The sequence below is a fragment of the Dermochelys coriacea genome, chromosome 25 (genome assembly GCF_009764565.3).
Source record: "Dermochelys coriacea isolate rDerCor1 chromosome 25, rDerCor1.pri.v4, whole genome shotgun sequence".
NCBI lineage: Eukaryota > Metazoa > Chordata > Testudines > Dermochelyidae > Dermochelys > Dermochelys coriacea.
In genome coordinates this window covers 9006363-9027923 of record NC_050092.1, presented here as the reverse complement: position 1 = coordinate 9027923, position 21561 = coordinate 9006363, and the positions used below count along the sequence as shown (strand labels likewise).

At 50.3% G+C, this 21561-nt stretch overlaps 1 protein-coding gene across 32 annotated transcripts in view; it reads left to right on the top strand.

The window, feature by feature from the left end:
- Positions 1-21561, top strand: part of PTPRS (protein tyrosine phosphatase receptor type S) — a 251694-nt gene that overhangs the window by 183923 nt on the left and 46210 nt on the right. For 13 of the 32 annotated variants that reach the window (XM_043502564.1, XM_043502578.1, XM_043502574.1 and 10 more), the window contains 7 exons: positions 6257-6526; positions 8626-9207; positions 11125-11258; positions 11454-11598; positions 17409-17714; positions 19424-19617; positions 20081-20107. In XM_043502564.1, coding sequence (XP_043358499.1) covers positions 6257-6526; positions 8626-9207; positions 11125-11258; positions 11454-11598; positions 17409-17714; positions 19424-19617; positions 20081-20107 — 1658 coding nt within the window. Of the gene's footprint in view, positions 1-6256; positions 6527-8625; positions 9208-11124; positions 11599-17408; positions 17715-19423; positions 19618-20080; positions 20108-21561 lie in introns of all 32 variants that reach the window. The other 19 variants (XM_043502577.1, XM_038383799.2, XM_038383790.2 and 16 more) reach the window with 3 other exon arrangements.

The window sequence follows — 21561 nt, the reverse complement described above, 5'->3', positions numbered from 1 at the left end:
TGTCATGATTAGGGTCCTGCTTCGCAGCAGTTAAAGGGAAATGAAGTCAGAATCCAATAGCTATAGCAGATAGTTCCTTCTCTGTTGTCGTTCACAGCTGGCACGGTTTTAAGGTGGAGGGTTGTAGTCAGCAAGGTGGCTGTGGGAAGTGCCTAGGATGAGGCTGTATTCGTTTTCTGTCTGGATCACCTACCAGCGTGGTTGTGGGAGGAGGAGAGATGGCATGCGTCATCCCCCACACAGCCCCTCCCAACGCCTGGGACTGTGGGGTAGCTAGATGGTGCTGCAGAGTCACCAGAAATCTAGCCCTCAAAAACCACTGGAAAGGGTGGCAATCTGGCCCTTTAGCTGCACTTTTGGTGTCAGGGTCCTCCGCGATGGATCTCAGCCCCTGGTGACTGAGGTCCAGAACCCTGGCTCCTCTCCTTTCTGGTGAGTTTCAGTCTGGCGAAGTAAGGGATGGCAGCTGTATGCCTTTAACGCCGCCCTCTCCAACCGAGCCCGTTTTAAAATTGGTCTGTCTAGCTCTAGGTTTCGAACAGGACTAAGCCCCAGGGGGTGATGGTTCTTTTGCCATAGCTGCAATTTAGCGGTATTGGAAATGACACCTGAACTGCGTGGTGACTTGTGTTATCAGTGGGATTCCACAGGGTGTCTGGGCTGCATGGAGTGAGATTTTGTCCTCTCCCTCTGCCCACTGGGAGATCACTTGCAAAGTGACTGACACCCTCATTCCTTCCACTGCCACCAGCACAGACCATTCCTGTGGCAGAAAGCACTGAGCATCTGTAGAGGACATTCAGTGCCATCTAATGGTGAAAACAAGGGCAGGGAGTCAGGACTCCTGGGTTCTGTTGTGGGCCCTGCCGATGACGACTCGTTGACCTTGGGCACATCACTTCCCTGTGCTTTAGTTTCCCCATCCGTACAAGGGGGATAATAAATAATACGAACATCTGAAAAGCTCAGTGAGATCCTGGGATGAAAAATAATATAGCAGGGCAAGGCTGTTGTTGTATTTTGGTGCTGGCAATTACCTGTCCCAGAATGAGAATCCCAGAGGTGGCTCAGCTCTGGGAAAGAAGGGAGGTAGGGGTTACAAGACAGCTATTGCAACCCAAAATGAATTATATCTAGAAGCAGAACCCCCACTACCCCTCCGCTCTTCTTGGGGTTTCCTCCCAGTCGTTCCAGTTGTCCAGCATCAGGGGCTCCTCTGGTTGCATTTTGCATTTGATTTTGCTCATCCGGCTGCTGCTTATGAAACCCAGCCTGGGTGTGAGCAGCCAGAGCTCTCTGCTCAGTCTCTAACTGCTGCTCAAACCTCCTCGCCCCAAGGCTCTGACCTAGACACTGACCCAGAGCATCTCAGCTTGTGAAATCTCATGTCAACCGTCAAATAGGAGTGGTACAACTATTAAAATAAATATCAGCAGTGATGGCTTCTAGTCTGTCTCACTTGCTACCCAGACCGTACCGGACCTCCAGCGAGGCGCCCTCTGGGTGTTTCCTGTTACAGTGAGTGCTGTTGTCACGGCCCTGAGCCCTGCCTTGCCTGCATTCATGTGCTCTCTGCATGTCTCCTGCGCTAATGCAGGAGTTGCTGTCATTTCCTGTGTGTGTGTGTGTGTGTGTGTATATGTGTGTGTGTATATGTGTGTGTGTGTGTGTGTGTGTGTGTGTGTGTGTGTGTGTGTGTGTGTGTGTGTGTGAAAGAGAGTGAAGCTTCTTTAAACCAGGATACTGCCCACAGAGATACTGTACCTTACCAATGCTTTCTGCGCTTGCATTGCTGTGTAGCCAATCATATTCCAAATTCTCACCCTTCACGGGATTCCCAGGTTCTCGGTCTGGGATCAGGACCTGCCATTTGCTTCCCACTTGCTATATGTGCTAACTGCCATTAAAGCAGCCAAGCTATAATGCTGCACTGAGGTCCTGAAAACCTGAGCGCCTCCACGTCTGTGTGGAGTGCTGCAAATCGGCACATCACTGAGCAGCTCTCAGTTTGTGTTTTGTGAGTGGACCCCGTCCTCTACCCCCGCCAGACATGGTCAGGCAACACTGGTTTGTTCCCTTCAGACTCCGATTCTCAGCGCTCCGCCCCCATTGAACGATGCTTTTCAGTTAAGAAATTGTGATTTCTTCTTTCTTTTTTTTCTTTCTTTTTTTTTAATTAACCTCAGTTTGAATTTAACTGTCTTGTTCTGTTTCCATGACAACTCGGTGTTTGCATCCCACCCGCCATTGTTTGTTGCTGTCAGTGCTGTTTGCTCACTGGATCTTGTCCGTCAGTGTGTGTCTCCCCATTTCTCCTCAACCTCCCCCACCCCACCTCCCCCAGGAAGTGATATATCAGCCCCTCTTTGGAAGACTCATTCCCACCCCCCGATCTGTCTGCATGTGACCCCCACTTGTTTCTTTTCAAGTAGTCTCCATCTTGTCTCCAATGTGACTGGCGCAGTCTTTGCGTGGCTCCATTTTCTGAAATGCCACCAGCTCCAGGGAAGTAGCCAGGACTCTCTGCTCTTGCCAACGCCGAGCGACCCAGTCATTCTTGATCCCAGTGGAAGGAAGGAGGGGAACAGCAGCTGGGACACCTCCAGCCCTTTTTGCTAGGGCTAAGAACTTCCCTGCGTGGGGTGCCTCCTGCCCATTTGCCCCAGCCAATGCCAATGGCCAAGTGTGTTTTAAACCCTGTCCCTCAGCCATTGCTGGTGTCTAGGCACTGCTCCTCAGCCAGGCTTCAGGGGAGGAGATGCCTCCCCATTCTCCTGAACCAGTAGGTCCTGCCAAACCCTCCCCAGCCAGGATGTAAGTGAAGTTACCACCCGCCCCCACACCTTCCTTTCCCAAGCCAATGACAACCTCTAGGTGAGGTTATACACCCTCCCAACTCTGTGCCTCTCCCCAGCTCAGGTCAAGGTGGGGATGCATTCATGCCCCTTTCTCTTGGGATCTCTCTGGTGTGCCGAGTCTCCATGCTCTTCATTGCCTGAAATCCTTGACTCTCCTTGTCTTCCCCCCCAAGCCCTGCCCCACAGGTGCTGCTGCCCTCTCTGGCTGACTGCACAGAAGCAGGTCTGGTAGCCAAGTGGGGAGAGCTCCCCTTGAGATGGAGACATCTGAGGAAGGAGGCAGGGGCTAATTTTTCCATCGAGGGAAGCAGGGAAGCAGCTTCTGGCCTGTTGGTAACAGGGAGAGGGATACTATCATTAATCGACTGATAGGCCTCCAGTGGAGGTGCCCCTTCCAGAGAAGCTGGTTGGTGCTATTCTAATAACGCTCTGTGGTTCTTCCCCTCTGAATGATCTGGGCTCCGACACCTCGTGAACAACTCATGCAGCTGCCAAGCGGCTCAAATTCTTCTCCTTCCTCCAAACAGAGAAGAAGATCATGAGCAGGGGTTAGATGGGCAGGCAGCTGGGCTGGATGGGTGAAGCTAAGGCAAATATGGAGAGCAAAGGCTTTGCAACTAGCTTGGGCTGTGACCATGTGCCCCCAGCCCCCATGCAGGAGGGGGCGGCATTTCCAGCCCCTCCGCAGGCTGGGTGTTAAAACTTGAATAATGGAGGTTTTGGTTCACTGGCAACTCCCAAAAGTGGGGGGATTGGAGGGAGGGGAGAATTGTTTTGAATCGAACAAAACATTTTGTAGGATCTGTAATTGGATGTTTTGGGTCAGTGATGAGCATTTTTAATTTTTTTATTTTTAAAAAATAGAATGGAAGGAAATGTCAGAACCAAAAGGCATTTTGAACCCAAAATTTTAAGCATCTGAACTTATATAGGGATTTATTTTTTTGCAGGGGGAGGGGAGTTTCAGCTGTAAAATTTCACCCGCTGCTAATGAAAACTCCATCCTTCCCCCACAGCAGCTTCAGGCCTTGTTTCTCCAACTGCTCCACTCTGTGGGAAAGAACCCCCTCTCATGGGCCATCTCCTCTCCCAGCAGTACAACGCCCTGCCCTCCTTCCCCCATCTTCATTTCCAGAATACTTCATTCTGCAGGCCACCATTTGAGAACCATTGTTAAGGAGCAACCTGAAGCTGGGTTGGTGCTGTTCGCTAGAGGCTGATCCAGGCCACCAGGTCTAAGGAGATCTGAAGCCACCATGACCCAGTGGGAAGAGCTTCTGGGCCTGATTCTCTTTGGCACCAGTTTTATATGGGTTCAGCTCCCAATGACTTTAGTGGAGTTGCTCTGGATTTACCGTGGTGTAGGAGTGAGGAGAATCAGGGCTCTAGCCTGCGGTACTCATCACAACCACTGGTGTCCTTACTCGCTGAGTAAATGCAGGAATTATACAGGTATCTCTGAAGCCTGCAGGGACTCATCCTCACACGGCTCTTTCCCCTGTTGCTACAATTATATCTGCAGCCTCCCCAACCTTTGTCCCTTTGCCCTCACTCCGAACTACATCTCTCTAGATCACCTGTTGTGTTCCCATGATCCCTCTTGGACTCTTTGGGATGTTATCCCCCCCATCATACACAGACTCAATGGAATAAATAGTAGGGGGGTCATCCAGAGACAGATGGGGGGCTCATGGAGATTCCCTGCCCAAGGGCTGGCCCTAGGGGAGTGGGGAGGTTTCCGTGTCCCTTGGGCAGCCAGGTGCAAAGTTGGTCTCTGGGTTGGGTTTTTATGATTAAACTTCACTCTGGTTCCCTTCTCCTGCTTTGACATGTGAGGAAACCACCCAGCTGGTCTCTCTGTCCATCCGTCCCAGTCACTTCAGAAAATGGAGCCACGGAAACTGCGCTCTCTCCTTTGCGTCCATGTTCTTCCCGTGTAAGGTCTGGAAGCTGCATCCACTTCTCTGCTAAGGAGATGCACAGAACATGTCACTGTTTTCTCAACGTTAAAGTTTCATTACCTTGTTTTTCTTATTATTATTAATTCTATTCTATTTATTATTCCGCCAGGGCTGAGATGTGACAATGTGAGCCACCACATTGGGTCACATCAGCTAGAAAAAGTATGCAGCATTAAAGTCGGTTTCCCCCTCCCCTTCCCCGTCTCTCTCTCTCTCTCTCCACTCTCCTCTTCTTCCTTCTCTCTTTCTGTCTGTCTATCTGTCTGTCTCTCTCTCTCTCTCTTCAGTATCCATGTGGGCATTTGCTAGTGGCCCATAAGTTATACTCCTCTGCATTTTCTTCTCTCTCTGTCTCTTGTCTCTCTCTTTTTTTTAACCTATTTTGCATGATGTTTGTGACTCTGAGAGCTGCATCTATCGATGGAACCGTGTCAGATCTTAAAGAGGCTTCGTTAGGGTTTCTATACCCGAAAACCACAAAAATTTCATTAGAGTTTCTCATCTTTCCCACTCTCTCACATTCCAGGTGGGGGGGGGGGGGGGCTCCTTCTTCCTGGATGGTTCTCACACACACACATACGCACCCTAAATTCTAGCCTGCTCTGGGGGCGCCCCCCTGTCTTTTTACCTCTCAGGTTGCTTCTCTGGAATTTGGGGCAGGAGACCTCTTTCTCCTACTTGATTTCTCCTTGGATTCTCCCCCCCCACCCCCCAGGGTCTCAACAAGCTGAAGGCCTTTTCAATAAGAACAGAGCCCTGAGAGGAAGCTTTCCTTACCCCCTCGCCACCCCAGCTCCTCCCCGTCTTCCTCCGTTCCCCTTGACACTGGCCAGAAATGAGAGCTCGCTGGTGTGAGATTGGTCCTTTCCATGGGGCATGAATCTGCTACTCTGGAGAGGACCAGTTCACAACATGGCAGTGGACTTGATCCAGATTTCCATGGGAGAAGGAGGTGGAGGAGGAAGAATTAGATCCTACTAACAAAGGGGAGGGGCAGGGGCTCTGGGGAAACGGGGTGGGGAGCCGGGGTCCCAGCAGCTGTGGAGGAGATTGTTCGACGCGTGCAATGCCGGCACTTGTCAAGTAAAGATGAGAAATTGCTAATAAATTTTTGTGTATTTATCTGTGCTGTGATGGGTCTAATCTTGATCAATGGAACCCTGTTGCTATGAAATATCGCTTTATGTCTATATTCTATATCTTGTTTGTGAAGTAAAATTTATTTGAAGTTTAATTTTTTTGGTTTTGGTTTTTTGAATTTTTTTATTATTATTTTTTAAATAAAGGAAAAAAAGATGAGCCCCATTTATATTTAAATTATCTTCTCCCCTTTTCTTTCTTTTTTCTTTTTTTCCCCTTTTTTTCTTTTTCTTTTTTCTTTTCTTTTCTTTTTTTTTTTTTTTTTTTTTGTTTCACCTCTGTGCGTCTCATCCGCAGTTCGCCGGGTGGCACCTCGCTTCTCCATCCTGCCCGTCAGCCATGAGATCATGCCCGGGGGTAACATCAACATCACCTGCGTGGCAGTGGGTTCGCCCATGCCATATGTCAAGTGGATGCAGGGGGCAGAAGACCTGACACCCGAGGATGACATGCCGGTGGGCCGCAACGTCCTGGAGCTCACTGATGTCAAAGACTCTGCCAACTACACCTGCGTGGCCATGTCTAGCCTGGGGGTCATAGAAGCCGTGGCTCAGATCACAGTGAAATGTAAGAGAATGAGCATGTGGGGGCGTGACCCTGCATGTGAGCGTGCACATGTGTGCAAGTGTGAGCGACCATGCAGGTGCATGGCCATATGTATGAGCATGCACATGTGTGCAAGCATGAGCAACCATGTAGGTGGTGCATGGCCATGTGTATGAGCATGCACGAGCAACCATGCGGGTGAGCATGCACGAATGAATGTGTGGTTGCATGACCATGCTTGTGATCATGTGGCTGTGTGTGGAAATGTACAGATGCATGCGAGCATGTAGTTGTATGAGCATGTGAGAGTATGGGGTCATGCTCATGCACGTAGGCACATGGTGGTGTGTGTGTGCGTGTTTGTGATCGGGGATGAGCATGGTTGTGTGAGCATATGGGTACATGACTATATGCGATCATGTAGGTGTAAGTGCACACAAGTATGGACAAATACACATGTGCGTGCATGAGCTTGCAGAGGCATTGCTGTGCATGTATGCATGTGCAGATGAGTGTGAGTGTGCACATGAGGATGGCATGCTACTGAGTGGATTCTCAGTGTGCTCGTGGAACAAAAAAATCCCCAACCGATTGGAAGCCACCAGCTTCCATCACTGGCTTGGGGCCTTTCCCAGCTTTAGCAGCTGTTACTTATCAGGGGAACTAAGATTCAAAACTTGTACGTTTGTTTTCATCCTGGGTCGCGAGGCTGGCTGGCTGATGTGTGGGGAGCCTTGAACCGTCAGGGGACTGGGGCTTGCATCTCACTCTTGTTCCAGTGTTGGAGGGGTCAGAACCTGCCCCTCTCCGGCATGCAGTTCCTTGTACCACATTATCTCATCTTGGTGTCTTTCGGGAGCCTTCTCTGTTGCCTCACCACATGGGAAACCCCAGCTTGAAGCTTATTATTCCCAAGAGGAGCATAGATGTATGGCTGGAAGACTTCCCTCCTCAGCTGGGGAGCATGAACAACAGATCCCCTTGGCTGGGAGAGGTGCAGAGTTGATGTCTGCTCTGTGCACTGACCCTGTCCATAAAAGAATTAAGAGAGGGGGGAAAAGGGATGCCTTCATAAGGACCTGAAAGAGGAGAGTAAATGGGAACTAGATCTCACTTGGTCAGAGCATATGGGAAAGGGAGCTCTGGCAACAGTCGGGAACAGGGACCCCTTGGAATCATTGCACAAAACTCCGCCTGAGTTGTATGCGCAGGGAGCAGGTTGAGACGCTGGCAAAAGGATGCCCGGGGTTGGATTGAAACACTCCTTTGCTTTTCTGTTTTTCTTGTCCCATAATATTAACCTTAAAAGCTCATGGCTATGATGCATTGTCTGAATATTTCACCTCCCCAGATACGGAATCTATGTCCCGCTGGCACGTTCTGCCTTTTGTCTTTATCTTTGTGTTCCTTTATGAAAGTAACTGCAATATGTTCCAGCAAGAAAGTTGAACAGGGAGGTAGATCTAGAAAGGCCTGGGTCTACAGCAGGTGCTTGTAGGGATTTAGAGTGTGTGCTTCAGGGGATGGTCTAGAATTAGATCATGCGTTTGGGAAGCCCCAGGTGCAGAGCATGTACTTGGGAAGTCTTGAGTACGTGCTTAGGGGGAGCCCAGATCTAGAGTGCAGACTTGGGGGAGAAGGTGGGTCTAGAGGGCACATTTGGAGGGGTCTGGGGGTGGGGATCCAAAGCAACCTTGTTCATTTTGTAGCTTTCTAGTCCGAGAACTGCGTAGTTCTAGAGAAAGCTGTCTTATGACTGCATACTATAGGTACAGAGAGAGCCAGAAATGCCCAGGTCTAGGAACAGCTAGTGATATTTCAGGAGATATTTTTCCATATTCTAAAGGAGTTGGGAGTGAAAACAGTTTTCCTCAGCACATTGGGATGTTCAGTTGAAGTCTATGTTAATGATTCCAGATGTTTTGTTGAATGCTTCCTTTTGGTGGAGCAGTTTAAGAAGGTAATAAAGAGCGTAACTAGGTTCATAATATTTCAGTAGCATTTTACTGAACAGCCGCGCTGCGATCTGTACGGTGCTGCCAGCTCTCAGAGCCCTAACTTGCCAATTAGACACCGTTTTAACATATGGTTCTAAAGTGTTTATTCTTCCCCATCCTCAGCGCTGCCCAAGGCTCCCGGGACCCCTGTGGTAACAGAAACCACAGCAACCAGCATCACCATTACCTGGGACTCGGGGAACCCCGACCCTGTGTCTTACTACGTCATCGAGTACAAGTCCAAGAGTCAGGATGGCCCTTACCAGATCAAAGAGGACATCACTACCACGCGTTACAGCATTGGAGGGCTCAGCCCCAACTCGGAGTACGAGATCTGGGTGTCTGCCGTCAACACCATCGGGCAGGGTCCTCCCAGCGAGTCTGTGGTGACCCGCACCGGGGAGCAGGCGCCAGCTAGCGCTCCTCGCAGCGTCCAGGGGCGGATGCTGAGTGGCACCACCATGATCATCCAATGGGAGGAGCCGGTGGAGCCCAACGGGCAGATCCGCGGCTACAGGGTGTATTACACCATGGAGCCAGACCAGCCGGTGAGCAACTGGCAGAAACACAATGTAGACGACAGCCTCCTGACCACAGTCGGCAGCCTCTTGGAGGACGAAACCTACACCGTCCGGGTCCTGGCCTTCACTTCCGTGGGAGATGGGCCCCTCTCTGACCCCATCCAGGTCAAAACACAGCAAGGAGGTGAGTTCTGGGCCCATGTAGATATGGACAGACTGAGCTGCTGCAGGCGGATTCTGTCGGGAGAGACAGTTAGCTGGCTCACAGCGCAATGATAACGCTGGGCCCAGGGCGCTCTCCAGAGCACCTTCTATTTACTGGTCATCTTTATAGAATCATAGAATATCAGGGTTGGAAAGACATCAGGAGGTATCTAGTCCAACCCCCTGCTCAAAGCAGGACCAACCCCAACTAAATCATCCCAGCCAGGTCTTTGTCAAGCCGGGCCTTAAAAACCTCTAAGGATAGAGATTCCACCACCTCCCTAGGGAACCCATTCCAGTGCTTCACCACCCTCCTAGTGAAATATCCAACCTAGACCTCCAACTTGAGACCATTGCTCCTTGTTCTGTCATCTGCCACCGCTATGAACAGCTGATCATGGAACCTCCATCCTCTTTGGAACCCCCCTTCAGGTAGTTGAAGGCTGCTATCGAATTCCCCCCCGCCCACTCTTCTGCAGACTACACAATCACAGTTCCCTTAACCTCTCCTCATAAGTCATGTGTCCCAACCCCCTAATCATTTTCATTGCCCTCCGCTGGACTTTCTCCTATTTTTCCACATCCTTTCTGTAGTGGAAGGCCCCAAACCTGGACGCAATACTCCAGATGTGGCCTCACCAGTGCCAAATAGAGGGGAATAATCACTTTTGTCAATCTGCTGGAAACTGTTGACTCGTATCCAGTTTCTCATCCACTGTCATCCCCAGGTCCTTTTCTGCAGAACTGCCGTTTAGCCAGTCAGACCCCAGCCTGTAGCAGTTCATGGGATTCTTCTGTCCTAAGTGCAGGACTCTGCACTTGTCCTTGTTGAACCTCATCAGATTTCTTTTGGCCCAATCCTCCAATTTGTCTAGGTCACTCTGGACCCTATCCCTACCTTCCAGCGTTTCTACCTCTCCCCCCAGCTTAGTGTCATCTGCTTATGTATCTTCAGCTTAAGTAGAAATAGCTATTTGGGGAGGAAGCACTGTCCAGTGGCTGGAGCAGAGGACCTGGAAGTTAGGACTCCTGGGTTTTATTTCTAGTGGTTACAGCAGGCAGCTAGGAGACAGGAGTCCTCTGCTCTATCCTTGCCTCTCTCTGTGTGACAGTGAGCACGTCACGGTAAAACAGTGCCTCAGTTTCCCCACCTCTAGAGTAGGTTGACTAATACCCCTACCTCCCAAGGTGTGGTGTCTCTAAAGGATGCTGAGTGCCTCTGATCAAAGGAACTGTAGGAGGGCAGAGCCATATTCGGTCTGTATCTAGTGCTACCTGTCATGGCAGGCACGTGAGAGAGGGTTTTAGAAGTCAAGTGGGATATGCTGGCTGTACTCATCTGCATGTCGTTGCCCAGAATGCTCTGTGAATGAACAGAGAGTTTGACCTCGCTTCTGGCTGAGTTCCTCTGAGTGCCCTTCTCTGTCAGAAATGCATACCCCTTCTTTCCCTGGTAATCAGGAGCCCCATTCTGGCTGCAGGCCCGGGAAATCCGCTTTCTCTACACTACAGTTCCCGGAACCGTCCAAGCTATGGAGAGGCTTAGAATGTCGCTCAAGGGATGGGGGGCTGTGTCCTTTACTGCGTAGGATGATGGACACTGTGATCCAGGACTGGCTTGTCTCCAGCGACTATAGATGGTTTACTGTCCTGGCCCTGCAGGGTGACAGACACTGGGCTCCTGTAAAGAAAAGCCCCTGCCTTCCTGCAGGAGCGATGGGAAAGAGTCAGGACCACGCACCCATATGCTGCTTATGGACAAGCCTGGGGTGGAGGTGGGGGTGAGGGGAGAGTCTTCTAAATAGCCCAATAACCTGGGCCCTGTCCCTCTCTCTCCCTCCTCCTCTGTGCTGGCTGTCCAAACCCACCCCGTGGATTCCTCCTCGGTCTATGTTAGTTCCTGGGCAGCCGATGAACTTTCAAGCGGAAGCCAAGACGGAGACCAGCATCAGAGTGTCGTGGAGCCCTCCCCGGCAGGAGATTATCGTGAAGTACGAACTCGGCTACAGGGAAGGAGATCGCGGCAGGGAGGTGAGTGCCACGAGGGAGGCGTGGGGGATGATGGTTCTGCCCCTTTCGCCTGCAGGATGGCGGGACCCTCCCTTAGCTGGGGTAGCTGGGAGGTGTGGGAAGCAGGGCAGGTTTTTTGTGGGGATGTTCGTTTCTGCTCCCTGTTTTTATTTTTTCTTCCCTCCCCTTCTCTCCCCCCCCTCCGCCCACCTCCAGGTGTTGAAGACCTTTGACCCGGCGACCTCGTTCACAGTGGAAGGTCTGAAGCCCAACACTGAGTATGTCTTCCGGCTGGCTGCCCGCTCGGCTCTGGGCCTGGGGGCCTACACCCCGGAGGTCAGGGAGCGGACCCTGCAGTCTAGTAGGTGTCTCTCCTTTCCCAGCCTTGTCTGAGGGGAAGACAGGGAGCCACAGATGGCAGGCACAGGGGTATGGAACCGTGGGGAGTTCACGGCACCGTCCTCACAGGAGAGGATTGCGCGGCTAGGGCACTCTGTGGGGAGGGGGTTATCCGGTACTTATGGACCCCACTGCTTCCTCCCTCGCGGACCTATATAGCCAAGGTTTGGGTGGGCTGGGGATCAGGACGCGAGTTAGCACCACCCGTCCAAGAGGAGCGGCTTAATGAGCAGGGCGGCTTAATGAGCTTGACGCTGTCCCCCTCGGCCCTTCATGCTGAGCATGCTCAGTGAGGACGGCTTCCCGCCTCCCGCTTTGAGGCTATGGGTCGTTAACAAGCAGAAACTGAGCAGGAGCTCCCGGGGAGGGACACACGAGGGGTTTAAGAGAGCTCTCTGCAAAAGGTTTGTGAGCCGGGGGGTAGATGGTGATTAATAAAACTAACATTGTCATCGTTCTAAGGGAAAGCAGCCCCTACCTCATTGTTCATAAGTGACTTCATAGCCTGCGGAGACAGGCCACTGGGGCTTGACAGAGCTGGGGGCGGGGAATGCGGCGGGGATGTTAACGATACCAGAATGGAGTGTATGTAACCCAACTGTGCTGGTTTTAGTTTAATGGATTGTCTCCCTTCGCTGTTGCCCTGGGGATGACTAGCCCTGGATGGCAATATTTCAACCGGGGCTTTTCACAGATCTTTGCTTTTAAATGAGGTGTTTTTTCACTGCATGAGTGGCTGTGGCAGCTGTTCTTTGTGTTTTCTGTCTCCTCTCATCTCTACTAAATCCCTCGGCCGCAGTTTGGAGTAGCCACGAGCAGAACTAGCTCAGAAATGGCTCTGGTCAGCGCGTGAGAGCGCAAGCGAGCTCCCATCGCTCACAACCCTTAACAAGTGGGAGCAGCAGGCTCTCAGCTGGGCGGCCCCCCTCGTCTTTCCATTTTAATTGTCCGCTCCCCTTCCCTCTCTCGCCCAGGAGTGAGAAGAAAGGGGAGTTTCTCTTTCTACTTCAGGCAGAATTTCTTACCGGGGCTTTCTCAAGCCTCCAGTCCATTCAGAGATTTGCTTGCTTGTCTGTTTGCTTCCTTCCTTGAAATGTTTTTTTTTCCATAAAAGTTGGTATCTATATAAAAAGAAAGTTGTTTCCTGGCTTTGCTGAAACACCGCTGGTTCCAGTTCTGACCCAGTTCGGTACTAGTAGAAAGAACCAGATGTCCTTGATCAGCACCAAGAAATAAAAGAATGAATCGAAAGGATCAAGTATAGGTGTCAAAAGTTTCCCACACTCTGCTTCTGTTTTACTAGGGTTTTTTGTTCTGGGAGTCATGGGACTGGTTGGGGGGGAGGATTTGGGAACTGGGCTTTCTGGTTGGATACAAGCATTTCAGAGGGGTGGGTGTCATGGGGTGGAAAATGGCCGTAGGGCCTAGCGACACTGGAGGTTTTCCCCAAAAAAGGAGATGGCAGGTGGGGGGTTTCTTTGGGGATCTTTCTATCCTGGCATTTGCCCAGGAGATGTGGTTTGTTCCGTTGGTCTGCAGCTCAGCTGTAGAGGGATGGCCATCAGTTTCACAAATTTAACGCTCTTAAGAACCTCAGCTGGGGAGCTGTCAACATTTTGTAACGTGGTGAAACATTTTTTCCTGGCTGGCTGCTGGATGAACGAGTCAATTCTCCCCGGTCCTGGTGGCATCCTTCGGCTCAAAGACCTTCTGGCTCGGGCAGGCTTTTGTGTCTTTCCTCTGCAGCCCCTTTTCCGTTCAGCTCCTTCCTGGTCTGCTCCCTGGCTCTCTTTTTCTCCCCATCCATCTGCCTGCCTGCCTGTCTCTCTGCATGCCCTCACAACCCAGTGAAGCCAGCTCCCCGCACTGTCTGTCTCTCTTGCTGCCTGAGCAGTTTCCCACCTTGTCTCTGCAACACCAAAGCTTTCCCCACCCCAGCCACCTGTTGTGGTGTTCTGTGTGGTTCCCCCCCACCCCCACCAGTCTCAGCTGTCACACACATGCATGCCTGGCCCGCAGCCCCTCCCTGCATGCACCCCCTTGCACAGCCCCCTCCACATCTCTTGTCAGGGTGGCTCTCCCGAGCATCATAACCAAAGTAAAATCCATTAAACTAAAGGTAAAGTATCTTTTTCTTCTTGAAGTAGCTGGGTTTTAACTCTTCAAGTACCAGAGACGTAGATTGGAAAACAATGAATCAGATGCTTGGAGGCCTAAGGCAATGTCGCCCTTTCTAACCTAGCTATGAAGCCCTTAGAGTTTTTTAATACCCTCCTCATTTGAACATTTCTCCTGGTACAGGAAGCAGGTGTCACCTGATAGGAGCGGCAGCGGGGACGTGTGGGGTGGGTTATAGAGGAACCAGAGGGATTTTCACCTCTCTCCTCCTTCCTAAGAGGGATGTTCCCCCATCCAGTTGCTCTGATCCTTTTCCACCCCAAATAGGCTCTGAGTGAAATTACAATGATCTAAAGTCTGTGGTACCTAAAGGGTTAAACGCATTGTATTGTATGAGGTCAGTAAGGGTCATTCTTGTGGCTTGGACAGTCAACTTAAAGCCCGTAAAAGATGCAGCTCAGGTGAGTACTGGCTGGTCTCAAGCTGATTCACAAATACAGTCCACCCTGTCACTGTGCAGTCTCCTACACACCCTGGGTATCCTGCAGCCCCTGGGGGAGGAATGGGCGGGGCAGGGGTGTCTCAAAAAGCTGTCTGCTTGAGGAAGAGAGATCTGTGGGCACAGAAAGTTACATTCTTTGCAGTGGGCTCTCTGCTGTGTGGCAGTCCCCTGTGTAGCCAAGACATTTGGTGGAGAGGTGGAGCCCAGATCTGCAGAGCTTCTTTGTCTACTGCACACAGCTCCCTGGAATAAGTGAAGCATATCACCTGTTCTGCACGTGCACCACAACCCCCCCAATCCCCGGTTCCATGCAGGTTGGGCTGGATTGTGAAGGAAACTCACTGTACCATGAACTCCCAAGAGTCTCTCTCCAACATGGCCAGCACTTGGTGCGTGTTCTCGTCCAGGCGTTGTGGTCAGTTGAGAGCGGCGTGGGGCATAGGTGCCCCCCCCCCGCCTCCCTTTTAACCAGGGAAAGTGCTACAAATGATCCCGAAAGGAGGTCTCGCTCCAGGGACATGCAGCAGGTCCTCATGCTGGAGCTTAGAGGGTGAGTGAGAAAGTGCCAGGCATAGCCGCCGCTGATGGAAGCAGCTCTCCCAAGTGCAGGCCGGAGCACCATGCTCTGCCTACTGGGGCTTTCATTATGAGTGTCAGGAGCCTTAGGCTCAGGATGGAAAGGGTAGGTCAGGTCAGACCCTCTCCGCAGTGGGTTTCGCAGCCCTTGTGGCTTCAGCTGGGTTCAGAGGAGTGGAGGCAGTTTTTGACCCCACCCACAGGGCTGAGCGTTGGGTGCCGAGGACAGGTACCTGGAGGCACCTTGGGGCTGTTTCGTCTTCCAGCTCAGTATGAAAAAGGCATAGATGCCTCTAAGATGCAAAAGGGGACAGCACACCATCCTGTTTTGCTTCATCGCCCTTTATGGTCAGGCCAGGTGGAGAAAATTGTCTGTTACGGGGAATCTGGCCACGCTGTCGCCAGTCTGAGTGCTGGTATCTGTCAGAAATAGGATAGATCAGAGACTGATCGTCTATCAATACTGCAATATCTAGGTAACCAGGGGAGGGGGAGACTAGCCAGCATAGAGGAGTTGTCAGGGAAGGGCAATATCCTAAAAGCAAATAGTTTTCAGAAACCCACCAGGAGCTTGGTCTGGCCTCATAGCTCAGTTTCTCTTGTTCTCACGTAAGAAAGTCTTATAAGTTAGCAGTTTGAAGTTTGGAAGGTAGGTAAACAGACTGGGAACGTTCTGGAAGGATTTGATTTATATATCGATATTATTTTATTATTATGATTTCCTTTTTGAGAGATCTTTCATTTTGAAATTAATGGATTGATTTATTTTTTGTTTCAAGTTTGTTTCTTTGTTTGTTTGACATGTTTTCTATTATTTGGCGTGGCTAGCCAGCTGCAGGGAGCAGAACTTTGCCTGGTCACTACATAGAAATCCCCTTTTCTTGATGGGAAGGAGTGAATTGGGGAAAGCTTTAACTGATTTGTTAAAGGAGCCCTGTGAAGGCAGTTTAGGCCCAAAACTTAAGGTTTTGGGTGCAGGGAGAGAGAGAAGATCTGACAAAAACTAATCTTAGTAGAAGAGTTTGTGTTCCATTAATAAAGAAATCAGTGAAAATCAGTTTTTTTAAAAAATCCCATATGATGTAAAGTTTGCTACCCAAACACAACAGGGCATGAAAGCCAGAAAGGGAAACTGACTATGTAAACTGAAGTGAAAGTGATTAATCTGTTTTCACTGGCCAAACAGAGTAAAGGGAAGGCACAGCACAAATGGTGAAAAGTCGGTTAGATTTTTTAAAGCAGATGGGGAGATTGTTAAACACCCCAGCAGGGTGTCGGTAATACAAACTGAAGGGATTCTGACCCTGTAGTCCTGGGGGCGAGTCTCCCTTTGGTCATGCTCATTATAGACCAGTGTAACTCCATTGACTTCAGTGAATTTAGCCCTGATTTCCCTACTGTCAGACCACAGTTGAGCCCTTTATGGTCAGCTAAAACCCTGATTGATTTCAGTGGGACTTTGCGTTAGACTCCAGGATTTGGCCCAGGAATAATCTTTAAATAACCTTTCTGTATTCCTCCTGACGGACATCTTGGGTTTTTCAAGCACGCTCCAAGCATCTGCCCGCCCACCCCTGCAAGGGCTGAAAAGCTATCTACTGGGGCTGCAGTTTATTAATTTAGAGCACATCAGCAAACTTGCCTTGAAAATCTACCAGCCCAGACACACATGTGCTTCTCCTGGCCCTTATCAGGCTTACGGATGATGATAACACATGGGGGTGGGGAACTTAAGGTCAACATTGTTGAATTTAGGTGCCTAATCATGGACTTAAAGCCAGGATTTTCCAAAATGGCTACTGAGTTTAGGTCCCTAACCTGAGACACATTTCTGCTTTTCAGAAAATGCCAAGCAGCTGCCCTCTGAGAATTAATGCATCCAAAATCACCTAGGGTCAGATTTTCAAAGGTATTTAGGCACCTAAAGATGCGGATAAGTGCCTAATGGGATTTTCGAACACATCTGAGTGGCTTAGACACCTCACTCCAATGAGAGTTAGGCAGTTTTAGGTGCTTTTGACAATCCTGCTAGGCACACACCTGCATCTTTAGACACCTAAATACCTTTGAAAATCAGATCCTTAGTTTAGTCCCTTTTGCAAATCTTGGTGTTACGAAGCCTAGTTTAAAAACTTTGGCTTAATGCAACTTTACCAGTTCATCTTGCCTTTGGTTGTACCAAAGTTTGCAAGGCTGCTTTAAAAACGGGACTAAAAGCTGCCCGTCCCAGGAAGGAAAGGTTGGCTGCTCAGTTGTGGTCCAGTCACCCGTAGCTGAAAATGAAGGTCACTTTGGGCTAGCCCGCTCTGTGTTTTATTCCTTTGCTTTGTAACGTTTATGTTCCGATGCCCCCGTTTCGTTTCTCTTGCCTTTATTTATTTATTCATTTAGTTTGTTTGTTTTTAAAAAACCAAACCCGACCCCCTCTCTTTTTTATTTAATTTATCTTCCTAACTCAAATTTTTTGTACGTTTTATTTTAGATTTTTTTGTTATCATTTTCTTTTTTTTTATCTTTCCCATCTTTTGTTTTTTTTCCCCTTCTTCCCTTCCCCCCTGAATTTTCCCCCCTCATAGAACCGTCTGCCCCCCCTCAAGACATAAAATGCGTCAGCACCAGATCCACTGCCATTCTGGTAAGTTGGCGGCCTCCGCCGGCCGAGAGCCAAAATGGTGTCCTGGCTGAATACAGCGTCCGCTATCGAGCGCTGGACTCTGAGGACACGGAACTTAAGGAGGTGAATGATATCCCCCCAACCACCAATCAGATCCTCCTGGAACAGCTGGAAAAGTGGACAGAATATCGCATCACTGTGGTGGCGCACACGGAGGTGGGGCCAGGCCCGGAGAGCTCGCCAGTCGTCGTCCGAACAGACGAAGATGGTAATTCCGTCACCTTTCGGTTTCCTTTCCTCCCGAGTCCCCCACAAATATGTGACTGAGGAGACTTCCCTGCAAAGGAAAAGACATTGGATTTTTGGGTCCCTTTTTTTGCTGCTTTTTATGCCGGAAGAAGGCCTGAAGGTTCCCCCCACACACCCCGACCCCAGATTTCCTCATCCCAAAAACCTGCAGCTGCTATGGACATCAGCCCCTCTGAGAATCAGGCCCTTTATGGCTTTCTTTTCCTACTTGATTTTTTTTTTTTTTAAACATCCAGGCATTCAAGTCTTGTCCCCACTGCTTGCCCGAGGAAATTCTGTGGCAGGCTGGAGAGCTAGTTAGATTATGACTTCACAGCTATCAAGGATGTAGAATCTGGACCATTGAGAGGGGACAGGATTTGTAGTCAGAATTATTTAAAAATATGTGAGGGTTCCTTCCTTCCCATCTTTGTTGTTAAGGCATATTTAACTCAACAAACAGAGAAACAGGAGAAGGGATCTCTTTGTTAAAGTAGTAGCACCCCAGCCCCTTCATGAAAGAACTGAGAGCTCTTGTAGTTCTCTGGTTCTCCTAAGGAGACCTCAAGCAAGAACAGGGAAGACTTGCTTTAACGGATGTTTCTTGGGTAAAATAAAGCAAGCGAAAAAGGGGAAACAATTTAAAAAATAAACACAACCTTTCTGGGCTCTCTTCCTCCATCACAAACTAGCAGAAAAGGACCCAAGTCCAATTTTCTTTTCCGTTGCAGGTCACCCTTAACACTCTCCCATTTGCCTGCCCCTCTGCCTGTATCCTAACACGATACCCAGTAATGGAGGTAATAACTTGCTCAGAGTAATAGGAGACAGCAGGAGCTGCAGAAGCACCCTAAAAGCGGGGGGGCTACAGGCGCCCGAACCATGGCCCCACCCCATCTCCTGAGGCCTCACCCCCGTACCGCCCCTTCTTCCTGAGGCCCTGCCCTCCAGCCACCCATTGTCTCAAGAGGCTGCCCCCACACTGTCCTTTTCCCCCAACCCCCCACCCCTGGCTTGCTCCTCTCTGCCCCTCCCCCCATCACTCATCTTTATGGCCAGTAAAAAGTGGGAGGGTCATGGCCCCCTGGCCAACTCTATTCCGATGCCCTTGGGAGACAGAGATGCAGTGTTGTCCTGGCCAGGCTCCCATACACTGCTCCAAATCCCTTTTTCATCCCAATTCTTTCCAGGGTGTCTCTTCCCATTTCATGCCCTGAGGTCAGACCACTGCTGCTGAGTACTAGATGCATTTAAATGCCTTGAAAGGGCTGGCTCAGTCCCATCTCCCTTGCTTCAAGCATCGTCCCAGACAGTGTCCTTCAAGCACAGCCAGAGCTTTCCTTGGCTAGCTCCTCAGAAATCAGGTTTGCCTGTGGGTTTGATCCAGAATTATACAGCTCCTTCTGGGCAGGCAGCTCTGAGGAAGGGGCTCATGGAAGGAAGGTTGAGCAGAGAGAGAAGACGTGAGCTCACCTTCGTGCATCCAGATTGGCAAGCCATGCTGTGGCCATCCAGACGCTGCCCATGACAGCGTGCAATGGCAGATGTGGTGGCCTTCCACAAGTCTGGCTGACTCTCAGCCCACTTGCAAGGCTCTAGATGCAGTATGTGCCTGCCCCATGCAACCTGGACGGGCATCCAGTGCTAAGCCTTAACGCCTGTACCCTCTTTTCTCTCCCTTCCCCACAGTGCCCAGCGCCCCACCTCGTAAAGTGGAGGTGGAGGTTCTGAACTCAACGGCCATCCAAGTGTTCTGGCGCTCTCCAGTCCAGAACCGCCAGCACGGGCAGATCCGTGGCTATCAGGTCCACTATGTGCGCATGGAGAATGGAGAGGCCAAGGGGTTGCCCCAGATCAAGGATGTCATGCTGGCTGATGCCCAGGTGAGGACTTTCTTGCCCCCTTTCCTCTCCCATGGCGGCTTGTGGGGAGGACACCCTGACCATCTGTTTGGGTTATGGCCCCAAGTGACCCAAAATACTGATAAGTGGCACAGCATCTCTCCGACAAACAAGTCCCTTGTCATTTTCAGTTAATTCGCGCTTCCAGACTGTAGCTGTTGAGGAAGACCATGAGCCATTCTCCCAACACCGGGATAAGTAGGCTCCATCCTTCCCTTTTCTGGGAGGCCCCAGGGTGGGTACCCATTCCTTTTAATCAAGCCAAGGTCACTACAAAATCTACTAACCTCTCCCATTCTACTTCTTCCTTCACCTTAGCCTGATAACCTCTGACCTCCAGTTGCCACTTGCCCGGGGATTTCTTCCTCATGCTTTGTGTGTGTCTCTCTTCCCTCTTCTCCCCCTTGTGTTCTCACTTGCAAATCCTCTCTTGTTCTCTGCTCAGTGGGAAACAGATGACACTGCTGAATATGTAAGTAAAATGCTTCCTGCCTGGTCCTGGTTCTGTCCTCTCCCTTCCACCCTCTTCATTTGTGGTGTGACATTTGTCTCTTCTTTCTTTATTTTTTCAGTGCTAGTTTGTCTATTTTCAAGCCTGTTATGGTGTTTCTATGCATTATTCTGCGCCCCACCCTGTACGATTCACAATGCCATCCTGACTGCTCCTTTAGTCAGCACATGGCAATACCGCAGGGTTTTCCCCCAAGCTCTTAGAGAAGGTCGAGTCAGCTGCTTCTCGATAGTGGAAGCAATCCAGACATCAGAGTGGGACTAAACTAACTAAGCTCCATATTTAAAGATGGGCTGGTGGGAGCAAGGTCTGCGACTATATCAGAGACCTGGTCCACTGTTGAAAAAACATTGCTGGGTTAGAGACGTAAGAGCTCAGTAGCTTCTAAACCATCGGGGCTTGAATGTGAACACTTTGTGCCATTAGAAAGCTGAGGTTCCCAGCTGTTCGCTGATACAAAGCACTCCCTGCTAGCCCTAGCAACTCACAAGGAGCTGGACCTTAAAATCAACTTTGTGGTTCTAGGGTGTGTCTACACTGCAGCTGGGAGGATTCCTTACAGCATGGGTAGAATATCGCCCACCTGATCCCCTGGGTCCACGCTGGGTGTCTAGCCCAGGCCGCAATGTCCAGACAGTTATTTTTAGTGCACTAGTCCAAGCTGTGCTAGTGCAAGTCTGTGTTTCTGAGTTGGGGCGCTTGCTCCCAGCTGCAGTGTTTACTGCTTCCACTTGAATGCTGGCATGGTTTTAAGGATGATGGTAGCCACAAAGCAATGGGGGAAGGCATTCCTCCCTTGGGCTAGCAGATACTGAGGCTTAGGCTGCTAGAATAAAAATACTGAGGCTGAGATCTTGATTTCCTGCTAAGAATGATGCTCGGCTCTCGTGCAGTGCTTTTCAGGAGATCTCAAAGAGCATCGCAATCTTGAATGCAGTTATCCTCATCACATCCCTGTGATGCAGGGCAGCGTGCTTATTCTCCTTGTACAGATGGGGAGCAGAGGGTATGTCTACACTTCAATTAAAAACCTATGGCTGGCTTGTGCCAGCTGACTTGGGCTGGGGCTAAGGGGCTGTGTAATTGTGGTGTAGACATTTGGACTCGGGCTCTAGAACTCTGCGAGGCGGGAGGGTCCCAGAGCTTGGGCTGCACCCCCAGCCCAAACATCTACACTGCAAACCCCTTAGCCTGAGCCCCGTGAGCCCAGGTCAGCTGGCAAGGACCAGCTACAGGTTTTTAACTGCAGTGTAGACATACCAGCAAGGCTAAGGGGATGTCTACATTACAGGTGGGAGGGTGCCTCCCAGCATGAATAGACAGACAAGCTAGCTGTGCTCGAGTTAGCATGCTGAAGATAGCAGTGTAGCTAGGGGTAGCATGGGCTCGCCTCCTAAGAATGCCTCCCAGGGGTC